Raw genomic sequence first — 17,334 nt, 5'->3', positions numbered from 1 at the left:
GTTGAGTAGAGGAGTTCTCGACAGCAAGTAGGCAACAAGAGGTAGTAGACCTGCTTTGGTCAAGGAGTGACGGTCACATATATAAGGGGCTACATCAATTGACACGTCAGCCTGATTACGAGAAATCAAGAATCTGAGTGATATTTCATGACTTCATTCGATACCCTGCCAGCAGGCTTGGCGGGCTTGGCAGGTGCGTGCGCCCAGGCCAGGATAACTAGGGTATCAAATATGCAAACAAAGAGGTCCATTTATGGTCGGGACTAAATACATACATAGTACGTACGGTACCTATAGTAAACAAGATAATTATTGAAACACCCACCTTGTACATTGACCACGAACTCTTATTTCCCGGCGCGACGGGGTAAATGTTCCTGCGCATGCTCCGTGCCTTGATCGGAAATCGATTCACCAAATCACTGTTAACGTTGAAATTGATGATTTTTACCCAAGAGCTGAAGTGCGCTGTAGTTGGACATACCCTGGTTGGTTACACAATCCAAGGCTACTGGCTATCAAAGCTAAAGTAAATTTTTTTTCTACACCTCGGGGCATACCCGCCGTCCGCAAACGCCGGTTTGTGCTGCCAGTGGGCGTTCTGCGGATCTGGCAGCCTATTGTATGTGACCAGGTCTATTACCGTGTCCCTTCCCTTGAAGAATGGCACTCTCGACTCCTTGGCGCCAACACATTAGCTGAACGGAGAGGCTAGAAGAACAGTAGCAGGTGGCAACATATCCTGAGCGTCAGCACGACGATATTTTGTATAATAGGTGGCACTAAGCGAGGAGGATAAATCGGAACGACAGGAGAGAGCCTCTTCTCCTCTCTTTTCCTCTCTAACTCTTTCCCTCTAAGGCTCAAGACTCGAATAAAGTTTGCAAATTCATCCTTCTCCTTCCAATTTCCCCCCGGAGCGTTGTGGTGATTGTAGGTCTTACGTGCGCTGCACCATGCGCTGTACCGTTGGGTGGCTGATCGGTGAGAGCCATCAAGATACGAGGGCGCGACCAAGATTCAAGTTATGCATTTCTCCACGTCTCGAGAATGGGGATCTGTCCCCCACTCTAGAGTATCCTGCAAATATTGCAAACATGAGCGCTAACAAACATCTTTACTGCTCAGGTCCCTTTTGAAAGTGGATAACTATCGGTCACAGTAATTCTAACTCGAGGTGACACTCCTGGATGCTATGTTTTTGCCCCGCATCGCGGGTGTTTCAGCGGCCCTCGTTCAAAGGGTGTTATCTGGTTTCGGAAGAGTTGAGTAGAGTTAAATACGAGACCTCCGTAAGGCAATTAGACTTTCCGTGGGGCTTTTTTATATTTGCACAGGAATCACTCATCGTTTATAGCCATCGTGGTAGGACTCTGTCCGCTCCGGGCCTAACATATTTCCACATGTTCGAGACTACCACTGTGTCCCGGCCCTGGCATATAGTCGGAACTCAATATGCCGAATTGCCAAGCTTCGAAGGATTTCATACGGCATAGCAAAAAATCCGGGATAGCAAAAGATTTTGCAGTAAAAAAAAACCAAAACCCCAGTGGATTTCGTACGGGATAGCAAGGGATGCGGTGTATTGAGATCCGACATATCGAGTTGTTGGAATATCACGTAGCCACATCGTGTCACAAGGCATGCACGAGCCTTGGCGCCAAGGTCCGGGCTTGAAAAAGCGGACTTGCCGACCTTAGCCGCTTAAATGCGCGAGGCACTGGGCTGTGGCGCCCGGCACCATAAGCAATACACGCCTAAATATTGGCTTGAGATGTAGAATATTTCCTCTATTCCGTAATTCATATTGTGATATTAAAATATGAAATGAGCTCAGTCGTGAGTCTTTTGATTACATTTTTCATCCTGTTACACAGATCTGCAATCAGCTAACCAATTAAGGGCATCGGGATCGGCAGCGCTAACGTACAGGCATATTGTTCCCCGCACGATATTTGAATCATCGATACATATCATTAAAGACAAGATGTCGCAGCATAATTTCGAGAATTTCGGGCAACAGAGATTGACGACTGAGTTTCTCGATGGATCAACCTTTAATTACAGGCATACTTATTTGGACCCCGGACAACCGTTGAGAGTTGAAACCTGGGCCAGAGTGGACACGCTTGGGTCCGGCACGTTTGGAACCGTGTACAAAGAAGTATGCGCGGAGACGAAAACCGTGCGGGCTGTGAAAAGGATTCACATAAGGTTAGCCAAGCCAAATGAGCTCGATATCTTGACTCAGCTCCGCGCGGTAATTATTCACTGCCACTCTACGTATTTCTAGCAGCGATCAACTAACCGTACTGGTTGCCTACTAGTATCCCGAGTATTTTGTTCAATTATTGGGGTGGTTCAACGACAGTGACTATATCTATTTGGCGATGGAGTACCTTCCCGGCGATTTGGGCGCATTGATGAAGGAGCACAGTCTATCCGAAAATGAAACTAAGATGGTGACAAAGCAAGTTCTGGCGGGTTTGGAAATAATGCATGACAAGAATATATGCCACCGAGACTTGAAGCCAGGAAATATTCTCGTTGCTAAGTGGATACCCCTTACAATCAAGATTGCGGACTTCGGAGTCTCCAAAAGCCTTGACGGTACACAAGGCCGAACCACCACAGGAACGAAGCCCTTCATGGCACCTGAGATTTGGGGCTTTGGGCAGTCATTGACTAGTGCATACACCACTGCGGTCGACCTTTGGTCTTTGGGATGCCTAGTGTATTATATGATGACAGGGCGCGTGCCTTTCCCGGAGACCAGGAACCTGATGAACTTTGTGCAGGGTCTTGGGACGTTCCCGCCAAACACCTTAGAGGCGTCGAGCCTATCAGTACTGGCCGTTGGTTTTATGGCTAATCTTTTAAGGACAAACCCACAGGAGCGATCGACAGCATCCAAGGCCCAGCTTCATACATGGCTGATTATTAAAGACGACAATCCCACGATATGGACCATGTTTCCCTCGGCACCGAGGGCTATGCCCCCTCCAATCCCTATATCCGGACAAAGCGCAGCCAAAAAGGTTGCTAAGTCGGCTAAGACTAGGTCGAAACCGGTGCTAGATTTTGTTCCTCCTAGCCTTGCCATTTCGAACGACTCAGGTATAGAACTCGCTGCACCTGCGACGCCCGAACCTACGAGTGGTTCAGACCTTGATTACAAAGGGGAGCCGGGCTTGAAGGCTCCACGACATAGAGTTAGACGTTCTCTTTCACCGGCTCCTGGAGGTATGGAACGAACATTCATTTGAAACAGATATCGTCCAGGCTGATTAGCGTGGCACAGTGAAAATGAACCATGCCTTGGTAGCTGCAGCTAAAGGTGGGAAATGTGAATTAATCAAGATACTGATTCAGAAAGGGGCGCTTCCAATGGGCGAGGACAGCTCCGGAGAGACACCAATGTATTCCGCTGCGAGAAATGGCCATCTCCCAGCCATAAAGATATTGTTAGAGAACGGAGCAAATATCAAGGCAACGGGAAGCAGGCACTTATCTGCACTACATGGCGCGGCCGCATGTGGAAGCTCTACTCTCATTCATTACCTGTTAGATAAAGGCGCGGAGGTTAACGAAAAGCAAACCGACGGCCGTACTGCACTACACATAGCCGCACAAGAAGGACATACGAACATCGTCCCCCTACTGCTTGAGAAAGGGGCCGACCTATCATCCAAGGATCGTGATGGCTTGAGCGTGTTGCATATGGCTGGGCGGAATGGCAAACTGGCTACAGTGAATGCGCTGCTTGACCAAGGCGCCGATATTTCGGAGCGTGTTGGTGCTAAGGGGTGGTCTGTGCTGCTTATAGCCGCGTGGAACGGCCACTTAGATGTGGTTCAACTTCTCCTCCGTAGAGGTGCCGATATTGACTCGAGGAGAGGAGACAACAATTGGAATGCTCTGCACATTGCTGCTTACTGGGGCGATGTGGAGCTGATGGAGCTCCTACTGGATGAAGGCGTCGACATATCAACAAGGCAAAGCGCAGGCTTCAATGCTCTGCATCTTGCCATACAAGGAGGCCACCTAGATGCAGTACAAGTGCTCCATAAAAGAGGCGCTGATCTATTTGCGATGGTTGGGGACAATGGATTTAACCCTCTTCACATCGCCTCACGGAACGGCCATTCGGATGTAGTACGGTTTTTGCTTGATCATGGCGCGGACATATCTGCAACGAAGGCTAATGGATGCAATGCACTGCATCACGCAGCTGAGAGAGGTCATCTGGAAGTCATAGGGCTGCTATTATCTCGAGGTGCCTTCATATTGGAAGCGGATAATCGTGGGTTCACTGCTCTTTACCACGCAATATACCAGGGCCATCTGAAGGGAGTGGAATTACTTCTGGGGTATGGAGCGGATATGTCCAAAGGGGCTGGGACCGAGGGATGGACAGCATTATATATTGCAGTATGGAAGGGCCATGTAGGAGTGGTGAGGTTGTTGCTTGACCGAGGTGCCGATATAAGTGAGCGAAAGAAGGACAATGGTTGGAATGCTCTGCATATTTCTGCCTACGAGGGGCATACGGAGGTCCTAGATCTGTTGTTGGAGAGCGGGGCTGTTCTATCGGAAAAGGAAAATTCGGGTTGGAGCGCTTTACATTTAGCTGCAAGGAAAGGCCATCTGGCAGTTCTGAAAGCGCTTCTTGAAAGGGGCGCAGATGTGTTGGAAAAAGATAAAGTCGGCTGGGATGCTCTACACGTCGCTGCGCATGTCGGAGATACCGAAACGGTAAAACTCCTACTTGACAAAAAAGCAGATATCAACCACCAGGACAACAACGGCCTTCATGCGTTACATCTCGCCGCTCAGGAGGGTCATGTGGAAGTGGCGAGCCTCCTTATCTATAGAGGCGCGAAAACATCGAGAAAGGACGATAGGGGTTTCAATGCTCTACACTACGCCACACAGCAAGGTAATCTGGAAATGGTAAGCATGCTATTAGACGGTGGTGCATATGTATCCGAACGGGCCGGGACGGAAGGATGGAACGCACTCAATATTGCGGCGTGGAAGGGGCATCTAGATGTGGCTCGCCTTCTACTCGATCGAGGTGCTGATATCAACGCAACTACGGATGATGGGTGGCGAGCTCTACATTTTGCTGCACAGGAGGGCAACGAGGAGTTGATAGAGCTCCTGTTGGACAGAGGGGCGGACTCAATGGCCTTAACCGAGGACGGTTCGACGGCAATAGACATAGCTATTGAAGAAGACCACCACGATATTGTATTCTTGTTGATTGAAGAGCCTGCACAGGATCTTCGTGACAATACGGCGCTGAGTACTTGGGATAATGCCTACGGCTTGTAACACCATATGAATACCCTCCTCACCCTTTGCAAATGCTTGATTGTCAAAGCACGTTTCCTCTATCGGTTTCATTATCTTCGCTTCACTCCTCTCACCACCGAAATACAGGCGGCTTCCTTGCATGAGTTTACTATCCTTACGCTTTCATCTTCCAAAGCGGTGAGAATATTTTTCGTAAGCATAGACGTTACATATCATCACCTAGTTAGGTGGCAGCTAGGTTTGACTAGTAAAACTGTATTTCGAGATCAAATTCATTCATCTGTTCTTTCGTTTGTTTCTTTAATTTCTTTCTTCTCTCCCTAGCTCCTCCCCCCCTTTTCCTTAGCAATGACGGTTAATGCCGGACATCATCATGGGGGAATGTCGGAGGTGCTACCGAGAGGTACCCATATTCTGAGATATCAATTACAGCGGAGTCCCGATAGTAGCATACTCGATATAATCATAGTCTCGATTGTAGCATATGATCGGGCATTCCCAACAAAATTACTAAGAGAAAATTTGCATGTCCCGGTAGTGACATATGCTGAGGTCGCCAACCCAAAAATATGCTAGTATGGGTATATAGTGCGTAATAAAAAAAAACAAAAAAAATACGTATTAGCAGTCCCAAACGGCCACAGATACAGGTGAATGTGGGAGAGTAAAAAATATAAATATTGAACTATTTTCGTGTTTTTTGGGGCGGTCTGCTTCACTATTTCCGCATTTTTGAGGTGGTCTGCTTCACTGTTTCCGCATTTTTGAACTTGTACGATGTCACAAGAAGCCGCCCTTCAAGGTCTTTCCTCTTCTTCTGCCCCTGCCCGCCAGACCTGGTCCCAAAAAGAAAAGCTGGAAATACAGACCTACTGTAATCTACACCCGGGTAAAACATGGAAACAGGTACAGCAATGGTTTGCAGATAACCATACGGGAAAGGCACCAGATCAGTCACAAATTAGTCGTTGGAAGAAAAGAGATCCACCCACCTCTGATGAGAAGTTTAGGCCAGAACAGAAGCGTATAAAAGAGGGCAAATTCCCCGGACTTGAAGCTGCTTTATTTGAATGGCATCAAAGGATGCAGACTCGGACCAATATAACAGGCATGATCCTACAGCACAAGGCCCATTTTTTTTGGGTCAATCTGCCAATGTATAAGAACCTCCCAGAGTCTGAAGAGCCGAAATGGTCAACAGGATGGCTATCACGGTTCAAGCAGCGCTACGGTATTCGCCAGTTCATTCAGCATGGGGAGGCTGCATCGGCTCCAGACGATGAAGAGGTGGAGGAATCTATGCGGGCGATACAGGACATCCTTATGTATAAGGAGCAATACGAGATTTACAACATGGATAAGACGGCATTATTTTGGCGAATGACACCTGATTCATCTCTTACAACCGAACAGCCCTCTGGTTTCAAAAAAGACAAAAATAGGATGACGGCTGCTTTATGTTCAAATGCGGATGCCAGCGATAAATGTCCCCCATGGTTCATAGGAAAGTCTCAAAATCCTCGTGCATTCAGTAATATTAACAGAAATACATTGGGCTGTCATCACCGTGCAAATAAGACAGCCTGGATGACGACTGTTATAATGAAAGAATGGTTGCTGTGGTTCAACAACAGAATGAGTGCAAGGAGGCGGAATTCTATTCTTCTACTTGACAACTTCTCGGCTCATAATTGTGCTGTAGAAGAGCTAGAGAAGGAGGGGCACTTAACTCATGTTAAAGTGCTATTCTTTTTACCCGGAATCACCTCTAAACATCAACCTACGGATCAAGGTATATGTCTCCTGCAAAATTCGGGTTTTTTTGACTAATTTGTTTTCAGGTATTATACGAGCTTGGAAGGTCTACTACCGGCGTCATATGCTTCTTTACCTCACCGAGTGTCTAGACAAAGATGCTGCTTTAACTGAACCCCATAAATATATCAATTTGCTACATGCAATTTCTTGGTCCACAGAGGCATGGAGGGAAGGAGTCAAGGAAACCACAATTCAGAATTGCTTCCTAAAGGCGAAGGTTAAGGTATATGGACCAGGAATACCTGATAACCTACACCTTCGCTACCCAGACAGAGAGGTGAGGATGGAGATGAATAGGTTAGAGGATGAGTTAGAGGCAGTTTCAGGCGCATTAAACATTCATAATCCATTATTGATTGAGCAATTACTGGATCATGCAGACGAGATAGTATAGGACGAGGAGCTTACTGAACGGGAAATAGAGGTATTAACACTCCCCTATACTGTGCTGCATAATAACTAATTCAATTTCAGGATAGCATTATACAACAATATCACCAGGCTGAAGAGCAGGTTGAGGAGGAACTGGAAGATATACCTGTTGAAGTTATATCTCATAAAGAGGCAATTGCGGCACTAGAGCGTCTTCATCTATATGAGATGCAGCAAGAGGATGAGGTGGCGGGGGCAGAGTGGGTTAGAAGGGAGAAGAAGTCAGTTATCCAAAGGGAATTGCTAGAGAATGGAAGGAAAAAAGAGAGAAACATTGTAGGATATTTTAGAAAAATTTAAATATTCATCTATACTATCTATTCTATCTTCATTATAATTTATAGGCCTCTAGGGGCAATGGTGGTTGTGTTCGAAGCCATTATTGATCCACCCGTTACCCCCTCGAGGCCACCCGCAACACCTCGAGACCGATCATGGATTATCACTCGGTCAGCTCGGCGCCAAGCCAACGCCGAGCCAGTCTCGCTAACAGCATATTCCCGATAGTGACATACCCTTTTTCATTCCCAACCGTATGCTACTATCGGGACTCCGCTGTAGTTCATAGACCTTATATCGCATACATATGTCCAGGGATTTGTGCGGTAGAAGTGAAAAGATTGATTGTTCTTGTCATTGATTGTCTCCGGGTATATATGTGTCTTAATATAAACAGTGTTTGCAATGGTACAGACACCCTACCACGGCGGTAAGTGCATCAAATGATGCATTTCACACGTGAGCCGGGCACGTAAATGCATCAATTGATGCATAACCTGTTGCGAGTTATGCAAAATGGTATGATGGATGCATTATCCATGCATTATCAATTACGTTACTGATGATAATCTACCATGAACACATTTACTGACGAGTTTTGTCCAGAAATTCGTGCGAGAAGTGGTATGGCAAATTGCATGGAAAATTGTTAGTGTTTAAAATCTGTCCTAGTGTAGTAATTGATAGGTAAAGTAATAGGTATAGTCGTCGTTTAATATATTCATCGGATGAATAAATTGGTAAATCTATTAGTAAATGTATTAGTAAATGTTAGTAAATGTGTTTTATAAATTAGATACATCAGTTAATGTGTTCTTGTTGGGATATCATTAGTAAAGTCATCATATAGGTGAGTGTTGATATATGCTGCCCGTCAAGATATTTGATATCCGTCCCAATTTCGGATTTGGTAGATTTTTATACATTTCTTAAGCCTGTAGTTGATATAGCACCGATTTATTGACTCAATATATCAAACGATAGCTGTAGCCTAGTTGGTACGACGTGAGATAGTTAAGCAAAATAGTGCAAGTTCAATTCCGACATTGTATTTCAAGTTTATTTTTACCGATCCATATACTGACGAATTGACTGACGAATTGACTGACGAATTGACTAAGGAATTGACTGACCAATTGACTGATGAATTGACTGAAGAATTGACTAAAGAATTGACTGACCAATTGACTGATGAATTGACTGAAATTTAAATGATAAACTCAGCAGTAAAATCTTAAAGTGGGACTGTGGATGCATTTGCCGATGCATTATATGGATTCATTATTTTGGTCATGGTGCATGAAAGGTGCCCGGGGATGCATTTACTGATGCATTACCACGATACATTTCCCACCGTAGTAGAGACAAGTATGAAAACTTCACCGTATTGTATGTACTACCTGTACGTACTGTACGTAGCACCAGGACCTCAAAATCGCACTAACTATTTAGCCACCTCTTCCAACAAGGTTTAAACGGTAATACCATTTAACAAAATGATATGTGGGTTAGGGTTCTTGGTGTATCCCTTAAGCTGTTGTAAAAATGCTGACCCACCAAACAAAAGCAAATTTGGTGTGTCTTTATTAACAGCTCCCGTTATCTCTCTTATCAAATAGTAGATCTCTCATACAAGTCTAATTCCTCTGTTATAGGGCGGTCAGCATCAACACGTTAAGGGATAGGTGTTTCAGAGCTGAATGTTGCTCCGGAGGGTCAAAGGTTCTACCGAAGGAAGCGGAAAAACGATATTCTGTACCATTTAGTTTGTTGGTTTGTATCGGTTTATGATGTCTCAGCACAACCACCATCGCCTAAAACTCAAACTATTCTAAATGTCCCATTATTATCCTTAGTTTTGTACCTGTTTGTACCGTTAAACCGACATCGCGTTGCAAATACTGAATTATATAAACCGTCGGTGGAGAAGTTGATAGGGCGGGGGGGGGGGTGTATAGTTGCACCGAAGTTTTGGTCTTACAAACCATCGCTTAGCTAGCTGACTTCATCTATCCCATAATCCGGGCCTTAGATGCTGTCTATTTGACAGAATATTATAATTACTAAAAGAGGAAGGGTGGCAGCCGAATATGTGTGTGATCCAGACACAAGCCACAGCTGAAAATACGCCGCCCGAATCAATAGACAGCTTTAACGGACTATGGGATACAAGGGGAGGTTGAATTAAATCTCTATCCCCTGAGATCAATCACCGCGGCTGTTACTGTTTATTCACGTCTAACGCCAAAGTTAGTTCCGAAACTTCCTTACGAACTCACTCATCATAAACCTCGTCATTAGTGCACTTATGTATGTGTCTTCTCCGTTTTCGCCAAGACATTGCCAAGACCCCGAGGGTTGGAAGTGTTTTTCATATCACTACATATAGTTGGAGAGGTGTAGAAAGGTTTAGATCATTTACTATGTAAATCGAAAATATATTACTTCTAACCCGTTACGCATTATGAAACCCATATGAAAATTTGAAATAATGAAAAGCATCAAAGAAAAATGGATGACGCGCTGAGAAAAGGAAACTATGATCTAGATTCTAAGAAACACCACGAACAGGCGTGGAAGGATTTCATGACTGCTTTAAAACGGTAAGTTGTACCTAACAAGCACAACGGAGTGAACTACCATTCAAAAAGTAACTTCTAGGTACATGCACCAGCGCGATCAAAGACTAAAGAAAATATGGTGTGTTTATGGGGGGCCCCGCTATTAACAACTTCAATATTCTCAGAAAATGATAATGGATTGCTCATGTTATGTGGGAACTTACTCTCTTAATTGACGTTCACGCACCGGTATGAATATACGTCGCCCACTTTATTGGTTGTTCCCAATGTTTCCGGCGCAATTTATCGACGGCATAATGAAACGCGGCTGCAACCCGACCATGACCCTCGTACTTCCCACACGTCACAGACTTTCGGAGCAGGTTTTTATAAAAATCAACAGCGACTTTCTGACAGGCAGCGTCGTTTGATTCCCATTTCGTGGCAAGGACATGACTAAAGCCGGCAAGCTGAAAACCGCTTGCTATGTATATCGATTCATCGGGTATCGAGTCTGACGCGTTCTCTGCAGTCGAGCAAGCAGATAGGTACGCTATCTGAGCGTTTTTGAGGTTTGTATTCGTTATACCCTCAACAGAAAGTCGGTCAACGACTTCATCTTTACAGAGAAGTAGATGACTATTCGAAGGGTTTTTGCATCGGAAATACCGTGGCAGGAGAAATGAACTGCGTTGAATGATGGAAGTGAGTCGAGTACTTGGGAAGCACCCGGGTGTACCAGATGAGTTGAGTTTGCTTTTCCTTTAATTGAGTCCATGATCTTCGTGACTTCGGTCTCTGCACTGGGCAGTTGATTATGGCCTGGGGTTGTGGGCATGCTAACCAGAAGGAGACGAAAGCCTGATTTGAGCCTAAGGGATCTTTCTCGAGCAAACGAAAGCGCCTTTATTGTTGGTATATAGGATGATATAGCATAGCTCATGGTATTTTGTGTTGATCCAGGGGAATGGCTGCCAGCCGCGTGAAACGGCGCCACCGCAAGTGGTCCTATACCAATCCACCAGATTCGGGGTAGGGGACCTCCTAGTGTGAATCCCAAGATATCCATGACTGGCTTCACCGCGCTCTCCCAAAGCCAGAGCAACAGCTCTTCCATCTTTTCATTTCTTTTATTGTATGTGGATGGTCCCCCTTTTACCGTCTGGATCAGCTGTGCCATTCTTTCTTCCACCACAGCGTACTCGAGCTTGGGAAGTTGCAGTGATCGTATGTAGGCTGTAGTGACAATAATAGCATCGCTACGTATTGTGGTACTATTTACCATTATTATCGGACCATCACAAGCCATTTTCATGAGCTCCTCGGAGCGAGGGGGCAATTGAAATCCTTCAAATCCAGGCATTTCACGAATAGAGGCCTGCGTCAATTCGAAACTAGCGACGGCATTTTCTCTCCCCACCCTGTCCTTCTCATAACGCACGGTTGCCTCGGAATCCGTGAGAGTGCTATCATTGACCTCCGAGATTGGAGCGTCGAGGACCGTTCGAAGGCGATGATATTCTGCATAAAGCGGAGGGTGTTTTGATAGTAGCACTGAGAGGTCGCTCCTGCGGTCGATAATGGACCCTATAATCACTCCCCTCCCAAGTTCCAGTATCCTCAAACCATAAGATGCGTCTTCCCCCAGGAGGAATGCCACTGAGGCGAAATTTGGAGCGAGCTCTTTGATTACGGCCAACTTGTGCTCTTCATCTTCTCTAATTGAGCTACGTCGGGAATCCAAAGCCACAGGTAACAGTCTCACAACCATATCCAATAGACCATATACCTCCTGCCACCTCCTCCACGTGATCAGTAATCTGGATGCGAACGTTGCTGCCGTGACCCGAGTCATTCCACGTGCCAGTGGCGTGTTCCAAGCTTCATAAAGATCGTGGAGAATGAAATGCAAATCTGAGCTGGAGGGATTGTTTCTATATCGGCACATAACTATGATGGCGCGGTTATATAGACCAATTGCTCGATCAGGTGCATCCATTGGCCTTGCTGCTAAGGACACCCCCATAGACTTGATAGACTGCTCTATATCTGCCGGATCATTATAAGCGTCGTACAGATTCCGATACACCTCAGCCATTACAGTATGTAGTGACTGCTTCCGAGGCTCAAAGTCGGGAGGAGTATCGCATAGCTCCCTCTCTATAACATCTCTTGCTTCCAGAATATCATCCTTCTTCTTTTTGTGCTTGAAGCGATTCATAAGTGACCTTGCAAGGGTCATCGAAGCAGCAGAGCGGTCTGCCCTCGGAGATCCTATCGCACTATATGTCTTCCTGGCCCATTCAATTGATAACTCAATATTCTCAACTCCTTCTAACCGATGGTATCGGAGGGTGTACACTTTGGCCAGTAAATTGTAAACCTGAAAACGACTAATATGTGTAGGGGGGAATAGCTGCAAAGCTTCCTCGCTGAGCTCTATTGCCTTATTGAGGTCTATCAAATTTCCGGAATTGTCGTATCTCATTTTATAAAAAGCGGCGAGGATGTAGCATCTCCGAGGCCTTTGAGGGTCATCCAGCGGAGTCACTGCAAGTATCTCGATAATTCGCCTCGTGCCCTCTTTAAGGTCTTCTGGATTGTGATAACGTGTAGATCTTTGAAACAGGAGTTGAGTAATGTTGGTAAGATACAAAGCGCGGCTAGGGTCCTCCTCACTGCTTCGTGAGAGAGCCCCTTCTCCAATTTCGATCGCTTTATCAAGATCTTGAGAGTCCCCGGTATGCCGGTGCCTCGACAAATACAGTCCGCCCAGAGTGTTAAAGATATTAGTTTGGTTCCACGTATACATAGGTATGAGACCTATCGCCTCTTGTGCCAGATTAATGGCACGATTAACATCATCAATGTCCCATTTGCGCTCAAATCGGGCAAGCAGTGCAGTGCTTAGTATGTGGATTGATTCTGCTTTAACTTGATTGTTAACTATAGGCAGCCCTACTGCTTGCTCAGCCCAAGATATAGCCTGTTCGATATCATCCGCCTGACCAAGATGATCGGCCCGTATTAGGTAGATCGCCGCCATACTGCGGAAGATATCTTCCCTAGCGGGGTCCTGTGGGAGTGCTACGCTTATAGCCTCTTTTTCTCGCTCAATACCCAGATCTAGATCTGCCTTGTTCTGAGTTTGGTCGTATCGCTTTAGGATGGTGGTGGAGAGCATATGGAGCAGTGATGCACGCATCCGGTGATTAGCATTCGTGGCCTCGAGTGCGCTCTCTATCACCTCTTCTGCTTTTTCTAAATCTTGCATGGCTTGCGATCGCTCAAAACGACGACGATATAGGGAGTTCAACATGCGAAATACATGCGGACTATTAGGAGAATGGAGACCTATGGTTCCGCGCGATTCTTCCATGCATTGAATGGCGAAGTCTAAGTCGCTCAGGGAGTGAAACTGTGAATATCTCCTCAGTAGTAGGTTGCATAAGACCCACAATAGATCCTGTCGCGGAACACCATTGCACAACGGTCTTGATTGTACGTAACTGAACCGCTCGATGGCCTTTTCTAGATCGGATGTCGCCTTCTCTAGATCTCCAGCTTCCTCAAAAACTTTGAATCTATCCACCAGTGTTCGCCCATGGCGGTGTGCTAGTACTATCGATTTACGGAGATCACTGTCGCTGTCATCCTCATCCGGATAAGAACTAACTTTCAAAAACTCTTCCTCGATAGCCTCGATCTCGCGGCTTAGTTTCGAAATATAATCCTCATGCTTCGTCGGTGACGCAATAGCGCTGGTTATGGACTTCGAAGCCCCGTCTTCTGGGGATATATCTCCCTGGGCTGGGCCTGTGTTGGGCGAAGGAGTTCCGGAGTGAGCCCTTCACAATTAAACTTATGTTAGTCCTTTGTCTTCGTTTAGTTTATATGAGACAAAAGCTGCCTTACATCGAAATCTAGACTAATTACCCCGGAGTATGCTGGCAAGACTGGGCAGAATTTGGAAAGGACACTTCTTTATCTTCGGAGGAAGTGGACGAAGAGAAAGTGACTACGAAAATCGTGAGTTTTATTTGTTTCCGAAGGGAGATAATAAAGGCGATGTGCGTATCCATTAAAACAGGAAGGGAGGAATTCACCTTACATAAGAAGATGTTTAGCCAGGTTGTTTCGGCAGTAATGATGGCCGGCATTCGAATCGTATATAGACCACTTCATCAAAGACAATAGGTTTAACCAAGAACAACAAGTTTCAGTCTTAACAAAAAAGAAAAAAGAAAAGAAAACGTCCCTCACCCTGCACGCACACAGCCGCACCACCGCCGGAAACCAGATATGGTAAACTACATGTCGGTTTATGTTGACTGAGCATATATTCGTTCTGATCACCAAACAGAAATAACGCGTCATATCGATTCAAGACACTTTCAGAGATAAAATAAGGTACTGAACTCTCATGAATGGTCTCATCTAATTTTTGCTATTTCGTGATAGGCATGGGGGTGTTTACCAACCAGACTTCGATCCCTGCATGCATGCCAACGCAGCACTTCGATCCTCGGGTAACAAGCGATTAATAACGCCATTCGGTGTATTGTAAGCAAACTTTAGAGCCATTGTGTATTCGTGCTTTCCTAAGGTTTATAGGCTCGACCAATACTGCCCACAATACAATGGTTCACGCCGTAGCAGTAGCTAGCTGAATGCCACATTCTTGTGCCCCAATGAAAGGATGACTTTTTAAAAAAGAAATTTGCACATATAAAAATCATGGTTTTTGGTGTACGTAATTGTGGCCCAGTTCAAAAGCGTCGGGACAATGCAACTAGACCTCCTGAGCAGATCTACTCTAGGTGTGGATTCATTCAGCCTTGGATTTCTGCGGCGAGGCTGCATTATGACCAAGTGATATTGGCCGACATAATAAATTCCTACAACTGATAAGGCGACCTCATTCGTATATGCGCCACGTTACTCCGTTCGAGTACGTTTCAGCACCAGGGGCTATTAGATCAGGCGATATACGAAGACGACGAGGCATCTTTGATCACCTGAAACAGGCCGTATATACTATCTACCACAAATGTCGATTAGCTTTCTGTACACAGGTGATTAGAAATTAGTATCGACCCTAGTATTGAAGTTTCAACTACGAAGCCTGGGTTGGTTGGTTAATATTGACTCATAAATCTGCTCACATATTTATTGAATAGATAACACCTTATGCTCGAGTCGCTGTTGGAAGATCTCGATCATTGCAATCGGGCACCTAAGCATTTTCTCCAGCGGGTCTCGGCCCCGCAACGGGTAAGCCCGGCGAGTTGAATTGAAGACTTACCCAGGGTGTAAAACATAGACCGTTACCTAGATAAAAGTTTTCTTGCACGAAATCACTTCCGCCATTTTGGAACCATCCCGGCGATTCTCACATGCTAAGTTGTCCAGTTCGAAACAGTGTTTCCAACGTTTCACCCGTTCTACCATAAAAACCGATTTCAGAAGACAAGTTTTGTCAATACTTTGGTTCAGTTCTTTGCCCTGAGTTAATTCAGTTTCAACGGCTTAACTTGATTGAAAACCAGTTCAAACCAGTTCAATAAACAGTTCTAGCGTGATATTGCTCGTGGTGTAGAGGGCAGTTCCGGTCCTCAATCACCTTTCGGAATTACTCAAACGCTATTGCAGAGGGAGTATTCAGTGGACTGAGTCTTTGCATGGTGGATCTCCCTCTATCAGAACGCCTAACTGTTACCAACCCCAACGAAGTATAGTGAACCTCCGACCAAATTAAGGAGCGATTGTAGCTTCAAAACCGGTTTATGTAGCCCCGTATTCAGTTTGGTTAGGTTAAGTTCAGTTGGGGGTTATTCGGTTAAGTTTGGTGTGGTATGCCCCCCAAACAAAATCGGTTTCAACTGTTGGAATCACTGGAACTTCAATCCTAATAGTCTATCTCCGTTGAGTGGTTTGTCCTCAAACTACAGCGCTTAGCGAGTTACACAATAGAAGTTTCGATCGGTCCCCGTTTGCCCATTCTCAAAGTGAAAGCAAACTCCTGCGGGCATGTGCCCGTCCTGGTGCATCGAACTGCCGAGAAATAAAGCATCCTGCAGGTGAAGATTGAGGAATACTCCAGATATTAAACATTACAGTCTTTTAGCTGCAGGGGTTGGACAGGAAGTCAGGCACCTCGACAAAGTGTCCTGCACATGTTGTCGGCTTAACGAATGTAAGTCCCTTCCTAAAACTGCTGAACTTTCTGTTCAATGGACAAAGTTAAAAGACTCTCTTAACTGTTACAAATTAGTATATCAGCTGCAGAAACATATGCAACTTGAGCTGCATGAGTTTCACCTCTACTTCAAAATTCAAAATTCGGGTCAACCGGAAGCCTCGAATCAGAACTCAGCTACCTGGAATTTCAAGAAATAGAAGGCTCTAATCATAACGCGGCAGGCAAGTCCGAGATAAGTCGAACTACCGTCACGCATGGAAAGCAGTAGATGTAGGTACAGTGGTTTCTGTAGCTGCATATACTCTCACATGATCCCCTGCGCGCGTCACATCAGTAATTTTATATCTGACCAGACAGGTTCGAAACCTGTGAATTGTACAATCGGCAAGTGGTATCTCCTCCGATCTGAAACAGTACGAGTCACGCTTTGCAAAATAATTCGACCGATTATCTGATGTATTAGTTTAAATGTGAATACTTTCTGTGCGGCAGAGGCTCCTGCAGTATTGTGGTGGCGGAATACGTTTCATGGTTACACGATAAGTCAAAAAGTCAAATATTCTCCTCTTTGAACAGTAGTCTTGCTAACGCAAGATTTGGCCTTGATTCCGGTGCGCAGTTGAAGTCTAAAAGATCGATATACTTAAACCTCAAGTTCCCTCTCAGTCAATGTCCCAAAACAAGCCGAACGTACCTGTATCCCTCCTCAGATACCCGCATAGT

The 17,334-nt window shown here is 45.4% G+C and overlaps 3 protein-coding genes across 3 annotated transcripts; 2 read left to right on the top strand and 1 right to left on the bottom strand.

Moving 5' to 3' along the window:
* Positions 1–1,987: 1,987 nt before the first annotated feature.
* LAJ45_10336 (uncharacterized protein) lies at positions 1,988–5,337 on the top strand (the record flags this gene model as incomplete). Its single annotated transcript, XM_046119863.1, has 3 exons — positions 1,988–2,260; positions 2,328–3,243; positions 3,302–5,337. 3 exons carry the CDS (start codon positions 1,988–1,990, stop codon positions 5,335–5,337), a joined length of 3,225 nt encoding a protein of 1,074 aa, XP_045967000.1.
* Positions 5,338–6,096: 759 nt separating this feature from the next.
* Positions 6,097–7,869, top strand: LAJ45_10335 (uncharacterized protein; the record flags this gene model as incomplete). Its single annotated transcript, XM_046119862.1, has 3 exons — positions 6,097–7,111; positions 7,161–7,525; positions 7,612–7,869. The coding sequence occupies 3 exons, from the start codon at positions 6,097–6,099 to the stop codon at positions 7,867–7,869; spliced, it is 1,638 nt and encodes a 545-aa protein (XP_045966999.1).
* Positions 7,870–10,992: 3,123 nt separating this feature from the next.
* LAJ45_10334 (uncharacterized protein) lies at positions 10,993–14,569 on the bottom strand (the record flags this gene model as incomplete). The annotated part of the gene is made up of 2 exons (XM_046119861.1): positions 10,993–14,257; positions 14,346–14,569. The coding sequence occupies 2 exons, from the start codon at positions 14,567–14,569 to the stop codon at positions 10,993–10,995; spliced, it is 3,489 nt and encodes a 1,162-aa protein (XP_045966998.1).
* Positions 14,570–17,334: the final 2,765 nt, after the last annotated feature.

This window comes from Morchella importuna, assembly GCF_003444635.1.
Source record: "Morchella importuna strain M04M26 chromosome Unknown Morimp01GS044, whole genome shotgun sequence".
In the NCBI taxonomy this organism is placed as follows: domain Eukaryota; kingdom Fungi; phylum Ascomycota; class Pezizomycetes; order Pezizales; family Morchellaceae; genus Morchella; species Morchella importuna.
The sequence above is the reverse complement of the archived record's forward strand: the minus strand, read 5'-3'. Positions and strand labels throughout refer to the sequence as shown.